This window comes from Botryllus schlosseri, chromosome 1, assembly GCF_051294905.1.
Source record: "Botryllus schlosseri isolate E-star chromosome 1, Bs_hap1, whole genome shotgun sequence".
In the NCBI taxonomy this organism is placed as follows: domain Eukaryota; kingdom Metazoa; phylum Chordata; class Ascidiacea; order Stolidobranchia; family Styelidae; genus Botryllus; species Botryllus schlosseri.
In genome coordinates, this window is record NC_137236.1 from 6490161 (window position 1) to 6512727 (window position 22567).

General features: G+C 38.6%; 1 protein-coding gene across 6 annotated transcripts; it reads left to right on the plus strand.

Annotated features, from left to right (window-relative positions):
- Positions 1-1361: 1361 nt before the first annotated feature.
- Positions 1362-21007, plus strand: LOC145458417 (uncharacterized). 6 transcript variants are annotated; one of them, XM_080337197.1, is made up of 10 exons: positions 1362-9826; positions 10025-10148; positions 10517-11855; positions 12640-12774; positions 13891-14030; positions 14669-14753; positions 16495-16645; positions 17055-17130; positions 18771-18906; positions 20568-21007. In XM_080337197.1, the coding sequence occupies exon 1, from the start codon at positions 6050-6052 to the stop codon at positions 7475-7477; it is 1428 nt and encodes a 475-aa protein (XP_080193323.1). In that variant the 5' UTR covers positions 1362-6049; the 3' UTR covers positions 7478-9826; positions 10025-10148; positions 10517-11855; positions 12640-12774; positions 13891-14030; positions 14669-14753; positions 16495-16645; positions 17055-17130; positions 18771-18906; positions 20568-21007. The 6 variants fall into 6 exon arrangements, with proteins under 6 accessions (XP_080193323.1, XP_080193173.1, XP_080193250.1 ...); XM_080337047.1 differs by having other exon boundaries at positions 13891-14753; XM_080337124.1 differs by having other exon boundaries at positions 14669-16645.
- Positions 21008-22567: the final 1560 nt, after the last annotated feature.

Sequence of the window (22567 nt, forward strand, 5' to 3'; positions counted from 1 at the left end):
GTCATGTAGCACTCCAACCGCAATAGCTACATAAAACCAGCTTATATATGACGTTTTACTAGCCTAGTCCGAATAGCGACAGTCAAATTTTGGGCGAATCCCCTATTTTTAGCCGATATTCTTCCAGCTCAATGAGCACACGGATGCAAGGGATGAATTACGAAAAAAATACCTAGAATATGTTTTTATGGTATAAGGCATGGGAATCGGACTGAAAACCACGACATTTTGAAAGTCGATCAATTCTGAACAGCCCTAATGAGCATACATTACAAGCACTTTTTCGCCTTCTCGGCATTTGGCAAGGTCACCGACGTGGTGCTTATGGGGACTAGAGTGAAAACTCAACACTGTAGTTGTATTACTACAATATGATATATTTACATTTTACCTAAATTTGCTGTCTTGAGTGAATCTTATTACATGAAAGTATATTTTTCTTACTAGAAATATCTCTAACAGCTGAAGGATTGCGCGAAAATTGGTAGGGACCAAATACATTCTGTGGACCCAGTTCTACCATTACAAGTCAAGGAAAGGCTGGTGTGTGCTCGCTTTTAGCGAAGCGCATAGAAAAAGTATCAACAGCGCCACGCATCTCTGGAGCCCTACGCAACAAGCGGGCTAAGGCAATCCATATCATAACAATCTGACATATCCAATGTAGACTACTTAGACGTAGCCTACATACCTCTATCAGCTGAAGGATATTGCGCGAATATTGGTAGGGCCCTAATACATTCCGTGGACCCAGTTCTACCCTTACAAGTCAAGGAAAGGCTGGTGTGTGCTCACATTGTACCGAAACGCAGAGAAAAAGTATCAACAGCGCAGCGTTTCTCTGTGGCGCGGTTGCACATTGCTATTGCCGCGACGTCAGCTGATCCCACTCTCGCCGCTCGGCCGCATCCTTGCTCTTGAGCTAGTCTCTCGTTTCGCCAGACATCATTGTTGCGTCACACTGCCAATCTACTCGACAATGAATAATTTGGGGCAGATTGTGGGGGTTCCAGGGCCATGAGTGGAATAAAATTTATATTTTCGCAAGCAGTACAGCGTCAGCTTCCGATTGAAACCCGATTCATCAAATTAAATGCTCGGCCAAGTCGGTCAAAAATCACCGTCAAATTGCCTGTACCCAAATGGAAACTGTGACGTGATACAATTTCATTGAACCGTGCGATTTGCTTGTGTCGACACCAGATAGGACACTATGATTGAGCTATTTTGGTATGGTCCGCCCGCTCGGTCCGCTGTTTAGTATTACATGTTCCGTGGTCCGCCGTTTAGTATTAAGCCATTTCGTTTTGGTCCGCTTGGTCCGCAGTTCTGCTTGGTCCGCCGTTTAGTATCGCAAGTTCCACTAGTTCCGCAGTCCGCTCGTTCCGCCATTTTGAGTTGCCCGACGAATGCGCTCGATGCGTGTAGTAATGGCTGTAGGCAAGGTTTGGAAATTAGCACAGACATTGGTATGTGGGTATTATGGGAAGTTGTCAGTAAATAGTAGTCAGGCTGATCTTGATAGCTTGTTGTGGAACGTTTTGCATTGTGATACAGTGCTTTCCAGTCGTGTACCAAGACAATCTGGTACTGTGCCTGTTTGCCTGTTATTCCACTGCATCACAAGAATGTAATCTAGTCAGCTGACTCAGCGTTTATGTACGGTACACTGCATTAACTCTAGATTGAATCAACAGTCAATTGAATATGCTATATGGGATCAACAATTCGGAACATTGTTCCTGATAGTATGATATTATCAAAGTTCTGGCTGGGCACGGATTAAAAATACCATATCTTGAATATCTTAATTCCTGCCAGGTACAGTGTTCCATGCTTTTGCCTCTGATTAGTGATGTCAACATTATATTGCTATGACTAGCACGTTGACACGACTGCTGTCTTGTTATTTATTTGTGTTTCTTCTATTACGGTAACATGAGTGCACTGTGTCACTCCACTGTTATGTTTAGATGAGTAATACGGTCTTTACAGGTTATATCATCATCTTCATTCATATTCATTTATCTGTGATGAGTGTTAAATTGCCATCTGTCTGTTTACTGGCTTTTCAAAATCCGCAACTAGAACTACTCACTTTGAAATGCCGCAACTAGAACTGGAATAAGAACTGCCTAAAACATAAATCAGTTTCCGTCAACTAACCAGGATGGTTGTTCGTACAAGTCTGGCACATTCTGTAGAGTTACAATGAACACGATTATAAAATAACAGCGATTTATTGTTTATGCTGGCCTGATATACTTTTGACGCAATCAGCCGATTCTGTGTGATGTTTTCGAGCAGTGATATCTTAAGACCTTTGGAATACAATGCACGGTGCAATCGGATTTTGTAATTTGAGAGATAGTTTTTCATGTTATCGTACCAGTAGGCCACCATATTTTGCTTGTTTATTTTGTAATTTGTGTGGGTATGGCAGAGTGTTGATAGTTAGTCCTGCTATCAGTTGTCGACATAGCATTGGGATCAAGTCAAAAGTCATTTCGAGTCACTGCTATTTTGAACTCAATTTGTGTTTGCCATTAAGAAAATTTTCAGTCAAAAGTCACGAGTCAAGTCACAAAAATGATAATTTCACTGACAGTCTTCAGCAATTCATCGGTATGCCCCTGACATTGAGAAGTGTTCTCCCTGATCACTAATCGGTGTCTGCCGTGTTTCCGGCCAAAATACAGTGACTTTTGAATTTGTAACTCGCTACACGAAATATGTGTTACTATCACAATCTTGTGTGGCAATCGGAAATGCTGTATTGTTTTTAAAGAAATTCGAAAAGGTGCATTGTATGTTCACAACGTGATTTCGACGACTAGAAAATTTAAGGCTTTTCCCAATGAGATTAAAATCAGAAATATACTAACAGTTATATCCAAATTTGACTAGAATTAGAATGTCTGACTTTGAAAAAAAATTAGTAGCCTAATGGAATTGAATCAAACTGCAACCATAATCAAGTTCAGTTCATACCAAATCAAGAGTTCAGGCACGAGAATGGCTAACGTCTGTACACTAAGCTTGCCTCGTTCCGCATGATACATTTCTCCTGTAGTATTTTCAAGAAAACCAGACATTAGATGGGAATTAAAATAAGATGATACAAACATATTTTACAAATTAGATAAGAACTATATTACCGGCTTTTTTCTCCAATTAGTCAACTAGAATAATGTAGCTATCCGAGTCTGTTCTCAAGATCACACCAACGGCCACTCACTCGACGAGATACACGCCAGAAATTGTCATGTCAACTGCGAGAAATGTCCGGGTGTAGTGAGTATAGCTGAAATAGTGAAAAGTCTTTCAATCCCACAAAACACCATACGTGTCGGTATGTTCATAGGGAACACTAATTAGTCGCAGTCGCTGAATTAATTATTGTTCCGTAAAGTTTGCATCTCAGTCCGGTGTCAGGAAGTATTGATGTTCGTCTCACATTTTGTTTGGGTAAAGTCACATTGTGATTTGTATTATACACCAACATAGAGCTGTTTGATTACTGTCTTTTTATCGTTGGTTCATATATTCATTTATTTATACTGTACAAATGTCATTAGCGTGTCTGGGTACAATGGTTCGAGTACCCGAATCCTAATCGGGTATTTTGGTAATGATTCGAAGTCAAGTAGTGAAAGATCATTTTTCAAGTACAGTAATCGTACACTCCTTGATATTAATAGATATATTATCACTACCATATATAGCTGATTCTATTTGTTGTGAGTAAAGCAATCAGTCATTGTGAGCTAAATTTTCTTCTGAAAATGCAAACACTTCCTTGTCATGTATCTATCTAATTAGGAGAGCTATTGCTATTTGAAAATTGGGTTGATATTTCCATGCTGCTAAGATAACGCTCGTTGTTTACCAATACAAGTGCCACTGTGATAGTAGGTATGTAGGTAGGACGTACATCTCAAAGATTGTTTAAGCGTATTAAGCAGCATATCCCAAAATTGATTCGGTCAAAAGCATGCGTAAATACTCGCACGGAGCTTACACGTCAGTGCGAATTGACTGCCAAAATAGACTGCTATGACGGTTACCAAGCATATGTTTCGTCAATCGGTCAGCATTTGATTGAAAATCTCGCCTGTGCACAGCACTATGATGACAATATGTTCACTGTCATTGCGCGTGGTAGGTCTTTGTTTCATCTAAAAGTGCTGGAGTCTACTATTATTCAGTTGAACAAACCTATTCTATGTAGACAAAAAGATTTCCTCTATAACCTACAAATTTCTCATTAGTGCATGTGTTTTGTGCGTGTAACTGTTTATTTACGAATTGCATTGCTACTATAGTACGATTTCCAGTAAACTCGGCCCCCGGTCACTTCGACCGTCGGTGAATTCGGCCAGGGCCAGAGTAACAATAAAAGTTACAATACCATTACCTAACCTGAACCCTAATCCTAACCCTAAACCTAACCCCTAACCTCGAAATCACTTGATAATATTATAATTATGTAATCTAATACACATAATTAGTTCGTAATACAATTTCACACAAAGTTCTCCGAGGGCCGAATATACCGATTGAATTCGGCTGTCGGTAAATTCCGCCCCGTAAACATCGGCATATATATATACATATACATATTTATACGCATACCCTGTTCTCCAAATCACTTGATAATAATATAATTATGAAATTACATCACATTAATAGTTTTATTATAAAAAATTCTCCGAGGAACGAATTGACCGAGTGAATTCGGCCGTCGGTAAATTCGGTCCCCGTGAATATCCGCGCTATCTCCCGTGATTACGCGATCTACGCATACCCTGACATCCAAATCAGTTAATAATAATATAATTATGTAATTAATTCATGTTAACGGTTGGTAATACATTTTAATACAGTATTCTCGGAGGGCCGAATTTACTGATGTCATGGGCCGAATTTATCTGGCTGAATTTTCCGCGGGCCGAGTTTACTGGCAACCCTATAGTACTGTATGTCCGTATACTTCATATTTTGTTATTCTGCCATTAGTACAATGCAAATTTCAGTGTTTGTGATTTTGATTGTTGCGTCATACTTTGCCTTCTTGGTTTTGGTTTTAAATCTGTTTAAATCCCTTTAGTGTGCCGTTAACTCTTGAAAAGAGGCACCTGAAAAGTCTTTGAGTTAATAAATAGTATTATACAATGGATATTGTATTGAAATAGCTTACAGGCGAAAATCTTACAAAAAAACAATTTTGATTTGAAATATATCAGTAATATTATCTTCCAACTGATTAATTGAAATTTAGAATAGGTGGTTGACGTAAAACTGATTGAATTAATGCCACGTTATTTGAGTATATAGGTGAATACTTATGTACATGATTGGAGTTTATTTATGTACATGATGATATCCTTGGAAATCTGTAACTATGATGAATCTATTACCCCTAAATATAGTGATGTTGCTGTATTGTGATTTAAAATAGTCTTCTGCGTGTAAAAATAACAAGTAAATTGATTTTCTAAACTTGATAGTACGACTGAGCCGATTTTATATCAGGTCATTACCGCGAAAATGGGAGATTTTGGTCAAAATAGCCCCATGGGTTATCTCCACAACAATAGCCAATTTGAAAAAAACCAAGGTCATATTTGGAATCAGTGCCCTTCAGAACCCCCAAAACCACTCTTACGTTTGTCTGCCTAAAAATGTGTTGACCAGTGTAATATTTTTGTAATTTTGACGCTGTTGTTTATGCACAGTTGATTTTGGTGCACCAGTATTCTATAATAATTCATCAGTTGTGTAACGTGATAGATTTTGGTGTTCGTGATTATGCAAAATTTGTGATTTGCTGAAGGCTTGCAGATTATCGTATGGGGTATTGCTATTTATTACACTGGTCCGTTTTTGCTAATACCTCCTGTATTTTAGACCGGGTTGCTATAATATAGGAATTATATTACCATGTAATAGCTCATTCCAAGCTATCGTTGAATACTCGTTTTCAAGCAGAGAGCGTTTGATGTGTGATGCTTGAAGAAGTAAAGTAATATACAGATAATCCAGAAGAATGACAAGGAAGATGTGCTGGATCTGTGGAAAGAACATCCATTGTAAGGACGGATTGAAAGCTCACTTGGGATTCCACCATATAGACAGAAATACCGAATGTGAGATCTGCGGAAAAACCTTTGCTGCAATCACTTTATTGAAAAAACATTTAATATCGCACACTTATTTGAAAAATCATGAACGCAAGGGCATTGGCAAAGGGTATAATCCGATCGGTCACTTGAAAAGACATGCGGATACACGTACTGTTCACCTTGGAGTCAAAAACCACGACTGTGACATCTGTGGAAAGTCGTTTGTGCGGGTTGGCGACCTGAAAATGCATGGAAATATACATACTGGAAGATATGCATGTCAGATCTGCGGAAAAGCGTTTGCTCGGATCGGAGACTTGAAAACACATGAAAATACACATACTGGAGTCAAAAACCATGACTGTCAGATCTGTGGAAAAGCGTTTATCCATCTTGGTAACTTAAAACAACATGAAAATACACATACTGGAGTCAAAAACCATGCATGTCAGATATGCACAAAAGCGTTTACCCAGCTTCGTGGCTTGAAAAGACATGAAAATACACATACTGGAGTCAAAAACTATGCATGTGAGATCTGCGGAAAAGCGTTTGCTCAGATCGGCCACTTGAAGACACATGAGAATACACATACTGGAATCAAAAACTATAAGTGTCAGATCTGCGGCAAAGTTTTTGCCCGGCTTGGTGACTTGAAAAGACATGGGAATACACATGCTGGAGTCAAAAACTATGCATGTCAGGTCTGCGGAAAAGCGTTTACCCAGCTTGGTGACTTAAAAAGACATGGGAATACACATACTGGAGTCAAAAACTATGGATGTCAGGTCTGCGGAAAAGCGTTTACCCAGCTTGGTCACTTGAAAGATCATGGAAATACACATACTGGAGTCAAAAACTATGAGTGTCAGATCTGTGGAAAAGCGTTTATCCATCTTGGTAACTTAAAACGACATGAAAATACACATACTGGAGTCAAAAACTATGCATGTCAGATCTGCGGAAAACTTTTTGCCCGGCTTGGTGACTTAAAAAGACATGGAGATGCACATACTGGAGTCAAAAACTATGCATGTCAGATTTGCGGAAAAGCGTTTACCCTGCCTGGTTACTTAAAAAGACATGGAAATACTCATACTGAAGTCAAAAACTATGCATGTCAGATCTGCGGAAAAGCGTTTACCCGTCTTGGTAACTTGAAACAACATGAAAATACACATACTGGAGTCGGAAACTATGCATGTCAGATATGCGGAAAAGCGTTTACCCGGCTTCGTGACTTGAAAACGCATGAGAATACACATACTGGAGTCAAAAACTATGCATGTCAGATCGGCAGAAATGTTTTTTCCCAGCTTGGTGACCACAAAAACCATGGACATACACATTAGGGACTCAAAAATTTGCATGGCAGACATGCGGAAAAGCGTTTACCCACCTTGGCGCCTTGGAAAGAGATGGAAATACACATACAGGAGAATAGCGGAACGCATGTCTTTTTCTTCTCACAAAGATGATCTCGAACATGATGCAGTGATATTGACAGAAATACCAAAATATGCTGTTACTTAGAGTGGACGTCTATTCACTCTGCTATCATATCAAGAGTATTGACAATACGATTTAATATTGCGATCAAATCTCTACGAGTACTCAACACATATATCTTTGAATCACCTTTACGGCTAAATGTTTAATGTGTCGGGTGTGTGTAAAAATGGCGGTGGACTTGTATCTCAGTAAGCCCATTTACATGGTCAAGTCGTCTTGAAGCCAAGTCGTCTTGGAGTGACGTCATGAGACGGCTTGCCAAATTGATCGAGTTTACATAGTGTACAACATGGTCATGTTTATCGCAGCTCGAGTGATACACAGCACTTTGGGATTCAGCTCGGGAATATGCTACGGCAGTTGAGAGATCCAGAAATACTTCAATACAATTCTAGAATGACCAAATACACCGTGTATACATTCTTTCTGATAGTGAGTTGGGCAAGTTATATTGTTGGCTGTACTCGCTTCATAAGTTGTGACGCTGAACAAATAAGACCACGTGCATATTATAAAAGCAGTATCATGTACTGATAGAGCTTTCATATTCACCCAGTTGAAATACGTCCCGGTCTCGTGAAATATGAACATGAAATGTTGGTATGTTGCTGTAGTCTGGATTCGTTTTCAAGTACCGGTACTGTTCAAGTCGTCTCCAAGCGACTCTGCGGAACGGATTGAGCTCAAGACGGATTGAAGCCGTCTGCCTTTTTCTCTTTTTCAAAAACGAGAGAGTTGGATTGACGAGTCAGCTTCGAAGCTGACCCAAACGGCCATGTAAATGGGCTTATTGTTATTGAGACTCTTGCACATATCCATTTATTACTGCCACAACAAATTTCTGTATATGTTGTTTTTCTCATTTGATTTTTTTCAGTTTCAAAATGTTTCTCCTAGCTTCATATTTTAATTACCGTAATTTTCCGAATATAGTGCGCCCCCATGTATAATACGCACCCTTAAACTGGCGTTTAAATTCTGGGGAAAAGCCTGTACCCATGTATAGTACGCACCCTGCATTCGCAGTACACGAATAGTTATGTTTTAGTATTCGATGTCATTCTGTTTTGCGATGTCACTGTTGAACAATCATGACATAACCATCGCTAATCATTATACACTTAACGGCATTGTCTCTAACGATGATAGCAGCCAATGCCTGCGAGGCCCGCGAAGCGATAGTTCAGGCCAGGACGATATCTTGCGCACAAGGCCTACTGTAGATGCGACTGTTCAGGCAAACGGTTATGTCGTGCGCATTAGGCCTGTTGGAGATGCGACTAGTGGGTAGGCCAGCGGTTACGTCTTGCGCACATGGCGTGCTGTTAATGCGATTGTTCAGGCCTGTAGTTGACGCGATCAATTAGCGAGAATTGCTGCGTGCGGGTGCAGCAATCCGGTGACCTAATTTCGCTCGCGTACAAACGGCAACCAACTCACCAGGAGATCGCTTGCTGTTGCACAGCGGAACAGCGCAGACGCTAATCGGCAACAGGCTTCTCGCTAATTGGCAGCGCGTACCACTGATAATACTAATTACCGGGTATGTTGGCTGAATGTGTTGCGCGATTAAAACAAACATGAAGAAAGGGAGATTTCAAGTTATGTTTAGAGGTAGATTATTTTCAAGGCTTTTTGTACCCATACATAATACGCACTCCCGATTTTAGGCCAAAAATTCGGGAAAATTTTGCGCATTATACATGGAAAATTACGGTACTGCCTGAATCAGTTTCAATGAAGACTTCTTTGTGGGAATTTGCGCGGGGTATATTGGTCAGCGATGTTTGATTTGGATATTCAAATCTTTGTATCACAGTGCGATGAGCTAATACTATAGTTTATGTCACCTAAATTTTAGGCTTTGTGCGCATTATCCTTTGTCACATTCTCGGGTAATTAGCAATCTGCGCATATTATTTTCGATTTCGTTTCAAATTGTAATGTTGTGGCCATTTTGTAAATATGTGTTTCTTCCTGTCATTCATTTCAGGCAATTTGTCGACATTTTCACTTCCTCATTTTCAATCCGTTCATATTTATGGATAATCATGGAGCTGCAATAAGCTCCTTATAGTCTGATATGATGTTCTGTCAGCTTTTTACTAGTAGTATCTCCTAATTCCAGCAGCATGCCAGCATCCATGCAAAGACGACGTGAAATGGATCCCCGTATATTTGTGATACAGGTCATTAGCACATCATTGATATCTATCCTTTGTGATATATGATTACCGTATGAACAGTCAGCCGCATCACATATTATTTTTATTCTGTTTCGCTTTAAAATATATTGAATACCCGATAAATTTTGTGTGTATTTCTGTGATGCACTCGCTGCATGTTGTCAACAATTTCGTTCCTATATATGATTTTGTTTCGTTCAGATTATTTGTAATTCATATTGCTACAACACTGCACCGCATTGCTCTTGACCTTGTTTTGTTTGATGAAACCTTGAAGCTGCTACGACGAACTCATGAGCCCTGTTCACTAAGGAGGCAAACTGAGGTAAATCGTGATATGAATAATCAGTAATAAGGCGATTTTTTTCGACATGTCAAAATTTGTCAAAATTGTTCACAAAGTCGAAAAATTTTTGACGTATGCAGTTCATTTGTATCATAGATTTTGCACTGTTGGTGAACTTAACATTTGATATTTTACAACTTGTAGCCTACTTTATAGGCCTACCGTTGTAAACGGCCAATCGTTTGCACATTGTGAATTATTAACGGTCAAATAAAACAAATAGGTAAACATGGTGTTTTGATCATGGTACCGCAATATCCTAAGTGAAGAAAGACTTCTTGGGCATTGCATCATTCTTATATTAAGGAGCGCATGATGAAAAATTGTTATGTAGACTACATTTTCAGAATGAAGCAACACGGTGTGTCACCAACAGTGTACGCAGCCAACAACTGCTGCTGTTGAACGTTCTTTCTCCATTCTTAGCAAGCGTCTTAGTAAGGGAATGCACTTTCTACCCAAGGATGTTTTTGTCGACGTCGTTCTTGAGTAGTGCAGAAGAAGGGTAAAAGTATTTCCTCATTATAAACGTAATGTACCTCTAACGGCGCCAGTCGAAAATGCATTAGATCTGTCATGTTCATTACGAGCAGACTTGGATAACCAGATAATTGTTTTTCTATAATGTATTGGGCTAAATATGGCAAAGTACTTGTAATGTAATTCCAATCTAATTAATCAACTAATTCTTTATATATAGTGTGAAACGAGTCAGGATTGGTGAACTATTCTCATGCTTATGATAATCAAATCCAATTTGACATGAACTGAACTTGATGATTTCTTTTCCCAACTGAGTAATTAAATTCTAATCTAATTTGGATGGGTGTTCAATATATTTCTAATCTACTTTGAATAATGTGATAATTTTCTGGTGACACAACTGTGATCACTAGGGCTGGGCACAATGATTTGATGACTCAAATCTGAATCGAGTATCAATTCAAATAATTTGAGTCGAGTAGTAAGAAATGACTGTTTCGAGTGCTGACAATATACGCTCCATGTCTCAAAATGGAAAAATTATATTAACCATGAGCTGAATTGAACAATTGAGAATTATATTTCTTACTGTGAAAAGTTGTGAACCTTGATTGGTCGTATCGCAGTATACGAAATATGTAATACAAAGCTATGCACGTTGCTGAAAATGACATGTCTGTGAAGTTGTGAGCAACCTAAAGCATTGTCCCATAGTGTGATGAAATAGTAATGGTAAAAAAAGTGCAAAATAATCTTTATAATATGACTAGAATAGGTATCATATTCTTTGTGGTGTTGCTATGAAGTTAACATGAGTGACTCAAACTCGTTACTCGATTCAGAAGCAAATCACTCAGGTACTTTATTTTAGCCAGCCCGATTTATTTCACGTTCAGTATCAAAAAGCAAGGATTAAATAAAGTTTGGAAGGTTCACCGGTCTGCAAAAACTGTCTTCAAATTTGACTGTCCCTCTAACTCAGAAAGGTTGCGAACCACTGATTTAGATGATGTGTCTAACAAATATTATTGTTTTTCACATTCCAGCGATCCAATTACCTTTTATTTTTGTTGTCAGTCGCTGATGAAAGTTCACAAAAAAAGATGCGTCATCACAGAACCAGAGACTCGTTATCACACGCAACAGATTCTGCTTGGTGTTGTTTATCGTCACGATTGTAAAATCATTCACAGAGATATCAAGGTAACATTGTATGCAGTCGTGCTTTCGTAAATAATCTTCGAAAATTATGTCAGTACCAGAGCCGACCGATTATTGGTTTGTCAATTTGGGGATAAAACTATGCACCTTATATACCACTAACGTAAATCATTGATTGCGCTACAAGCTCTCTAAAGTGATCTTGTACAAACTACTGTATTTTCAACATACGCAACAAGAATGAGAACTGCTCACTTTTCATAATTCTCCACTAGAACCAACGACCATTGAAAATCTGCTACTAGCTTACTGTAATACACAACTTGCTAATGATTTTTAGGTTGCTAATTTACAAATAAGCTGAGCTGTATCGGGGATAGAATTGACATCTCAAATTTGTGGGGTTTCGAGTTTGAAACAGGGGTGCTCTCGAACCGTAATACTCTTGGTTTGAGTCAATACACAATTTGACTCGAGTCGTGTCACTAGAAAATAAGGACTGGTTTCGAGTCATGAATCTAGCCATTACAGCCCTGCCACTGTGAATATAATGCCGGTACTACATCTCATTATAAAGATAATTTAGTCATTTTTCGACCATATCTATTTCACTGTACTCTGTGACAATGCTGTGGCTTGATCACAATGTAGGCAATACCGCCTATCGAGGTTTACAGCCTTGCACAGTGGAAATGCCATTGAAACTATAATTCTCATTGATAAATTACCGTAACTGTTACTGACAACAAGTGTATATTTTCAGTAGATATACGAATATAGCGACACGATACCAACACTAACCTACCATGATTTTTTTTGTCCACAGCATGTTGTCTATTGACCCATCTCAACGACCTTCTGCGCAATCGAGTTGCGTCCAGCTACATACCTCTACATACCTCAAAAACTACAGACCATCTGCTTGCCTATCACAAATGTCAACGCGAGACAATCTTCACCGGTGAGTTTTTACAATTCCACAGCAAGTTTACGATTAGATCTTAACCAAAATTGGATTTTTGAGCCAATACCGATAAAATCGATAGCTATAGCACCTTCACCGATAAGCGAAGTCGGACAAATAAAAGATTTTCTTCTTTTCCGAATAAGATAAGCATTAGAATAAGAGCAGCCTTTTTTTATGCCAAGATATGGCTAACTGAGTTTATGCGAACTCGGAAAGTAGAAATAAAGTGAATGTTGATCAGCTTTTTACTCGAAAAATCGGCTCTCACTGCTTGGCGCAGAATCATTGCATTTGATATTGAAGTCGAATTGAAGTTGTGGATAGTTGTGGCCAGCCCTACTCATTGATGTTATCTTGTGGTCCCCGAAAGTAGGCTACTTTGTAAATTTTTGGTATTTTCTCTCTCTCTCAAAGTGACTTATGCATGAGACTGTCGTGTCATAATTCCTGGATCGGTTTTCAATTAACCTCCATTTGTTTATCTCTAAAGCATCAGCCAATTGGTTCAATCAGGTAATTGTAGTTGTGTAAGTTTATTTAGAAGAGCGAAATGTTGGTAATCAGATTCTCATTTAATTTATGACATGTTGCTATGCTCTCATATCAAGCCTAATCTAATTTCTGGGTTATCCTTAAAATGCTACCAGAGAACTGTATCATATCATGCAAAATGAACCAAACTTGCAGTACCGACATTTTCCATTCTCACATATACGAGAATCAACTTTAACCTGATAAGAAGTTATATTGATTCAATTTCCAAATTTTCATGATCTCACTCATTCCAATTCTAATCTAATTAGGAAAAGCTGCATAGTTACGAATCTAAATGTGCTCTGGTTTGGAAAAAAGCTTTGTAGCTATCACAAAATCGTCAAATTCTAATCCATCTTTGAAATGAATGTGTAGCTATATTTTTAATTCTAACCGAAGCAAAAAAAGCTGAAAATTCTCTAGTTATGCAACTCTGGCGCTAGCAATCTTGTAAGAAACCAAGCGGCCCAGGCTTGCAAGAACTCGTTTGATAGGAATTACCTTCATTGTGAATTTCTTATATTTTACTATACTGTTTATTGTATATTTTAAAGTACCTCGTATTTCATTTTGCAGGCGCGCTACTACAGAGACACAAACCTGTTGGTGACAAGCCAGAGCGACTATCATATGCAGCAACCAATCACCAGACTTTCAAGCTCTGCTCAAGAAATTGATTGATGCCAATCCCAGGCAGAAGTCTGCTGTAAATATAAGTTGGTATTTAGGCCTATATTATAACCACTGACAAGGTTTGATTTTAAGTTGAATTGCCATATGAAATGTAAGCTACTTCTACAAACCAGTGATTTTAATGTGCTGTAAAATGGCGTTATATTGTATGTGGTCGTATAAAAAGCAGATACATAAACTTTCCACGTCATCCATACTGTTACGACGTGATAATGAGAGAATCTCGACTAGAAACCTAACACCTGATTCAGAAATGACAAGATGCTACATATAAGTGATTATTAACAATGGACGTCGCTTGGAGCTAACCCCTGATAACCTCACGAACAGTCTTTACTGTGTGGCATGAAGATGGCTGATGTATAATTGCAGAATTGTCTGAAATTTTACCAAATGGTAAAATGATTAGGAATTCCATTCTCTTATCAAGTTGACAGATATTAGAGAATAGTCCATTGAATATTCCCGTTTACAAATGTCAGTAAAAGTCAAAACTAATGTTGAAATTCAAAGTTATTAGGTATCCTCGGTCCATATCGGTTTCCTCTAATATCATAGATGCAAGTAACTGCTCTCGCTCTTAAATGACATTGTCATTAAGATTGTTAGCACTGGACCAATGTGTAATTTATGTATATCAAAAATGCTTTCACTTCAACAGATGAGGCGGAAGAGCCACAGCAGCCGTACCACTACCAGTATTTTGATTAGCAAATGGGTGGATTATACGGATAAAGTCGTGTTTGGTATGGCCACCCATGTTTCAGACATCAATTTATTAAAATTTCTATCAAATCAATGCATCACAAGATAGGAGGGGACCGAAACGACTTGGTGAAGTCTTTTAATCAGACACTCACCTTGCCTCAGCATGGCACACCTCCATGAAAGTGCGACGTCTCCACGGGATCTACCACAGTGTGTGCAAAACAAAACTTCCTTGGAGCTTGAATATAATGGCATTCATACGACATGTCCACCAACACCAATTCACCATTGTCTCCAATAACAAATTACCCTAATGCAATTCACAACGTTTATAATGATTTATATTACCAAATTCACTATAGACCTAGTTTACCGAAGGATGAATTCATCGAGGGCCAAGTTCAATGGTCAGTGTGGTTCCAATCATGATACTTGAATCTCTTCCTATCCAAATAAGGAAACAGTTCCCTATTTGAAATTAAAATTTTGATTCATATGATAGTTTTAAATCCATAAATCCTGGTTACCAAACAATCTTACAAAATGTGAGTTAATGTCTGTGATTTTATTACTATTTGTGATTTTCACCAGAATGTTGGCGAGCGACCCATCTCAACAATCCTCTGTAAAGAAAGTGCGGGCCAGTGAATATTTCAAGGGCTTCATTCCACAGAAGCTACCCACAAACTGCTTGAACAGCTTGCTTGCCCATACTTTCAGAAAGCCAACTACAGCAAAGGAGTCCTCTGCAGAGTTTGATCAATAAGATTTTTTCGCAGGTCTTTGCAAAATCGAGTTCCTAAGTGATTCGATTCTGAATCGAGTCTCATTCATGATAACATGAGCCCAACCTATATCGTATTTTTAAGATAATAGCGATAAGTACCACTTTCACTGATATCTCCGACGTATTCATCTGTTATTGAAATAATATGGCAACTAGCTTAAGGCACATTTTCAAACCTTCAGATCATTTATTCAAACAACTGGCGGCTGTTACTATGATAAGACATGAATTAAACAACAAAGGACGCTTGTAAGCAGAGGCAGTCAGTAACAATACTACTTATACTTACTCAGAGTACTCAAGTAGGTTTTGCCATATACTTGCATTATTTACTCAAGTCACTCAAATGATTTTAGACGACTTGTGTACTTCCTATGTAACAGTTCAGTGTTCATGCAAAACTAGGCGTATAATATTTACTTGATTACCTTCCTTGTAAATCGCAACTTCTGCTTATAATAGAGTAGAAATTACGACATTACTTCTATACTCGAGTTCGAACGACGACTATTTTAACCACTTGTAAGTTATAAGAATATTCCACGTTAGTGCAGATTTCAGTCCTCTGACTGCACGCTACCATGTTGTCACGTCACGAAAATTGTCGATATTTTTACCTATAATGGGCAATACCTTTCAAACTCTACGATAGACTCGACATTTTTGGCCAATCCATATAATCAGTCGTGCTCTCATTACATGGTACCTTATTAAAATAACAGGTGAACATTCGTGAACTGGTAATATCTCCTGATTGTACATTTCAGCTTCTTCCTAGTTCAAAACTCATTCCGCATATAAAACAGTATCTGAATACAATGCAAATTTCATCTGACTTGTGCAAACTGCTGTACATCAGAATGCTAGAAACTAGAAATAGAACTAGAACTACTCAGTTTTCAAAACTAACTAAAACTAGCCGTACTCAAAAACAGTTGGTTATTTGACCGTCTACTATCGAGCTCGGTAATTTGGACAAAACTGTATTTCAGGCACTGCTCGTGAATGAGCATGAGAAAGACAAAATGTGTCAAGAGATTTAATCTTCATCGCAGTTTGAATCACAAGCATGTTGCTGGATTTCATGGATTTTTTCAAGACAATGATTATGTCTACATCGCTCTCGAGTTGTACAAAAGAAAGGTAAAAGTATTTCCATGATATAACTGTAATGTCTCCAAACGGTGGAGGTCACAATTCATCAGCCCTGTAACGTTCATTAGGCCTACTAGCAGACTTGAACAACTAGACAATTATTGTTGTCTAATAATACTAATTAGAACCAAATACTGGTAATCTACTTGTAATCTAATTTGTTGAATGTTTCTAAGCTCTTAATTCTATTGTGATTAATTTTCTGGTTTCCTGAAAATGCTGCAGGAGAATTTTATAGTACGTAACTAGCAAAGCTTGGTGTACATACATTTTGTATTCCGTTACTTTATGACAGGGAATATAGAACTGATGTCAAGTTACCTTGATTTTTGTTGTGTTGCTTTCATGAATTAAGCAATTCTAATCTAATTCACAACTTTCAACTATGCATTCACAGTAACGTGTATTGACTCGGAAAACTTACCGCGTTCCTCTTATCAAGAGCGACCGGCATGATAAAGGACATAAAACAGGTTAGATTTGAAACCGAATCGCTGTGTTCAGGTTCTCTACCACCAATCCGTTATTCTTTTCTAATTTGAGGAAAATGTGTAGCTATAATTGTAATTGTTATCTAGTTTGGAATGTCCGAAAATTTTCTAGTTACATTACTCTGATCACTTGTCAAGGGCTGGGCACTCTGATTTCAGGACTCGAACTGAATCGTGTATGTACTATAATGATTCGAGTTGAGTAGTGAGAGATTATTTTTTCGTGCAACACTGAAAGTATACGCTAATTGTCGAAACAGGTTGAGAAGTGCAGCTTTGAATGTGCCTGACAAATACTGTAGTTGTTTGCATTCTAGCAATCCCATGAGTGTTGATTTTTGTCGCTGATGGAACTCAACAAATGAAGGCGCGCCATCACAGAACCAGATACTCGTTCTTATATAGACCAGATTGTGCTTTGAGTTGTTTACCTTCATGATTGTAAGATCATTCACAGAGATATCAAGGTAACATGGCTTGCAGCGTTGCAGGAACCAGATATGTACAAACTACTCTATTTTCAAAACGCGCGATAAGAGCTATAATTACCGTAACGAACATTAAGAATCTGCAACTAACAAACATACATACAACTAACTAATAACGTATAATGCAAATTACTGTATTGTAAATGAGCTGAGAAATATTGGAGATAGAATCGGCATTTCGACTTCTGAATGCACTGATTTTGACCCCAGAAATTCACCCCCAGCCTCCCTCACTTATAGGAGTTATGTCTCTGATCTAGCAATGGCTGCAAGAACATCAAACAACAGAACACCGGTATCGCGATTCACGCCAAACGTTGGCACATGTTTTGTAGCTGTTTGGCAACTAAATTTTTTGAAACTCTGCAACTAGAATTAGAACTGGAACTAGTCAAGTTAACAATAGTTAGTTGACCTTCAACTAACTACATTATTAGTTTAGCTATATTGCCTACATGTTGAACTGAATGAGAAATTTGTCTTGACAACTCGAAAACCTATTTCTGAAAACCAACAAGATTGTAGATTTGAGTCCAGCCACAAACGTCGACTTTGACAGCCAAACTAAGAATGCATTTTGAGCCACACCCAAATAAATATCCCCGGAAATTTATGACAAGAATGGACATGGGTTGGGAGTGGACACCTAGTTGGGTTTCGTCATTATTTCTCAACATTGAACTTGGTATTTAAAAGGAGTCATAAAAAAATGACTCGAGTCAGACTCGAGTCGAGTCATCACAACCCTGATTTAAATAACTATACATGATTCAATCATATAATGTAGTTCCGCGCCTCCAACAGTCTTGTCAAATCCCTTCATTGTGACTTGTGAAAATTACTTTTTGGGGCCTTATTCAAGAGTTTTGTACTGTAACTTGATCGTTGATTTATTGCCGATGATGATTTGTACCACATCAGGAGGTCGCCAACTAGCTATACAAATTCGAGTGATTGACTGGTTTTATTCTGAGAGTAAAGTACTACTTTTTATGTGGTCATATGGAGGAAGAAAACCGACCAATCCACATTTCAACCTAATGCACGCTTGCAAAGGATTGATTTTTTTCCAACTCAACACAAATGTATTGCTATTGTGGATTAATTGTATCAGTTAATTATTTTACTCGACAGGTGCTGCTAATACAGATGATACACGGAAACCTGTAGGTGACAAGCCAATCAACAGACTTTCCTATGGCAGAAATGGCAGCTCGGCTCAAGAAATCGATCGATACCAATCCAACCTTGAAATCCCCTATAAATATCTGTGAGTATTCATTTTGTGACAACTGATTGTATCACTCATTATGACGTCATAAAAGAATGTAATACGTCATGTACCGTTTATGCCCCCACAAGGAATATAATGCCTTTTATCCATTTCATAAATGATAATTTGGTATTTTTCCGACCATACCGATTTCATTCCACTTGGTGACAACTTTGTGGTATAATCAAGACTTCGGAAATGTGCTACGTCCAGTAACCTTCGTAGCTTCGTACCATACGTTTCGTATGCTACGATACCGCCAATCAACGTTTCAAGGCTTCAGCAGTGAAAATTAGTATCGAAACTATAATTCTCGTTGATAAATTAACTTGCAGTGGCGAGAAGCTTATAATTTCAGTACTCGAAAAAGTCGTATTTTACTACTCGACTCGAATCATTAAAATTAATACTCGACTCAGATTCGAGTACTCGAATCATTGTGCCCAGCCCTAGTTATGGCAATCATTGGCAATCTGTCAGTTACATCTTTAGTCGCTGAACCATGTTATTAAGGCGACTTACAGGTACCGAGTACCGTAGTGGTACGCTCCAACCATGTAACAACAATGGGCCGTTCGGCGTTCTGACATTTCAATCACTAGGACACATTCAATAATATATTTATAGTTTCTGCTCCTATATTTGAAGATATTTGGCCATGAAATTAATTGCCTACTGATCAGAAGTATACTCGAATCCAGGATTGGAATTACAATGCTCCACCTAAAAATGTTTTGATATCAGATCAGTCTCTATTATCAATCTGAAATATTCAAAATATTCATAGTAGCTGCAAAATTATAACCCGATAGCTTTTATGATGGCATCATACATTTGTCCGCCTATATGATGTCTATATGTTATGATTAATATATATCAAGTACAACAACAATTCTATTCAAATAGTTATAAACGTGATGTTTTTTTTTCTTACCAGGCCTAAATTTATACAAGAGTGAATCACATTTTGACGATGTGTGTTTACTGATAGTCTGGTTGATCGGCTTACTTTCAATAGTACAATTCATTCCCGCCGAATAATGCCTACTTGGAAAGACATAGAATACCCCTATAAATGCTGCGGCCCGCGGCGTCGTCAAAACGGGAAAACTGGCCCGCAAGCACATTTGAGTTTGAGACCTCTGATCTAAAAAATAGTACATTGAACGCTCTCGTATTCGACATTTCGTGCTGGTGACGTCATATTTTGTGTAACGATTGTTGATATACGCTGTTCTTCCGAATTCTCTACTAGTTGCTGACGATTACCCCTGACGAGCGTCAGCCGAAAATATTCGGGTTCATTTCAATATGAATATACTATTCAATTGTATATTGAAGTTCTGTACCTCAAAGAAGCTGTATAAAATATAATCAAAACTATAATTCCTGTAAATAAATCAAATCTTAATGGCAAGGGACGTATCATTTCAATTCTCCGAAGTCATCTCTCACTCGAATCATACCACTTGATACTCAATTTATATTGGAGTACTCGAATCATTGGTCACCTCTCTACTCATCATACTGACTACTTTGAGCATCTACTGATTCCACTTAAATAGATTAGAAATAAACCAGCTTACCTCTACTTGAGTATCAACACTGACTATTGTGCACAATTTTTCGGGCGCTGTAATGCATTTTCTATCATGCAGGACCACACCAAAATGATTTTGTATCCTCTGATGGGAGCCTCGACTTGCATCTACCGAGAACACAGCTTCATAACGTACAAGCAGAGCGTGATTGAGACATACGGATGTAGCTGAGAGCTAGGCCATCGATTTCGGTACTCCAGGACCATGCTGGAAAAACTCACCTCCAACCATTCGTCTGCCGAGCAAAACTAACGTTTGCCAGAAGACGATTTATTGACATTGTGTATGATTTCCGATAGAAATGATTTGGGTGGTGTAGTACGTACTGGATCAAAAACCAGGACTTTGTCAGCAGCAGTTTGAAAAGTGCGGCGTAGCGTTTATATTTGACTTGACATCTTTTTCCTACTTCATCTTCTCTCCCTCGATGGAGTTTCTTTTGCCTTTCCTTTGTAACGCGAGTTGATAATACCTATCAATAAATATCATCCGACGGATTGGTATCGTGTGCTCAATTTATGGCAGATACGTTGAGTGACAAGGCTTGTGTAAACCACCATTCTAGTTGACGGTTAGCTAACTACTTTTTTTAGTAGTTCTAGAGTACTGCTGTGGATTTTCTAAGACAAAGTAGTTTGGGGTTGAGTTCGCATAAGTTTTAGTGAAATTGTCTGAAAACAGGGCTACGAAGGGAAATTATTCATTGGAATGCCGTAGTTAGTATTATCACCGAACTGGTAATATAATAGGACATTACCCCGCGGGCCACGCTAAACCCTCTTGCGGGCCATATTCTGAGCCACCCCTGATATAGACAGGACTGGTAAGCTGCTTTAAAACCAACCATATCGGTCAATCGCATGCTTTAGGATTAAAAGTCATAACACGTGTATAGGTCAGCTACGAGGGGTCAAAAGCGATATGGCGGAACTATCAAGTCCTCAAGTATTGGCTAAATAAATTCTTTCTGCGCGAGGAAATAAGTTAATCGGTGTCGGCGAGTTCGTATTTAGGAAAATGAATGTTTCGAATGATTCTTCGTACTGGATATGCACACATTATGAAACAAAAAATGTCGCTGTTCATTGAAAGTCATTGATGGGTATGACCATCAAGTCGTTCTGAAGCAATCTCGAGAACACAATCACTGTGTTACTTTTGGCATAGTATGATAGTAGATGCCAACCAGGGCTTTGGAGCAGCCGTAAATTGCAACTGCTCCAGCTCCGGCTCCGGAGCTCTCTCCTATCATACATTAGCTCCGGCTCCGGAGCCACCTTATAACCACTGCTCCGTTTCCAGCTCCGGCTCCGGCTCCAAAATTATCGAATGGTCCTGTCTATATCAGGGGTGGCTCAGAATGTGGCCCGCAAGAGGGTTTAGCGTGGCCCGCGGGGTAATGTCCTTTTATATTATCGAAAATGAATTGCTCAGATTGTGAACTTGTAATGCCAACCAAAAATTATATTTCTGGCTGCAATACTTGGGATGATGATGACTAAAATATCAGTTCTGACGCTTTGGTAGATCCAGGGTCCAGTCACATTTTGAGTAAATCGTCGTACAATACAATAAACTAAAATAGTAGCGAAATTTTTCTTCACGCTTCGCAGGTTTAATTGTCACTCGATTTCTTGCTTGGTAGCCTGCCCCCTTCTGAAAATAAAAAAAACGCCTAATTTATCCGATGAGCCTAACTGTATTCCCAATTAAGGAAGAAAGTCTTTTCGCGTTCGCGCTCGCATAAAATCGTTGACGGTGAAATGTAGGCACAAAATGATTGTCGCATATTATCGGAGACCTTCGATATCGATGTGTCCAGACGCCGAATAGTCGTGTCCTTACAAACTGAGCCTAGCAGGTGGTATACGATAGACCCGCAATACAATCCTAGTTTATTTATAAACTTTGAAAATTTTACCCGCTTTGCGTGGCTAGTACACGCGCACTCGTTCGCCAATTTCCTGTGCCCCTTTAGCCGAAAAGGTTGGCCATTCCTGGTCTTTATAGATTACTAATCTACTAATAGGTTAGTTATCTATAGTAACAACAGTAAC

Coding starts and splice junctions, on each gene's coding strand:
- LOC145458417 (XM_080336817.1), top strand. CDS start 6,050: ATGACAAGGAAGATGTGCTGGATCTGTGGAAAGAACATCCATTGTAAG.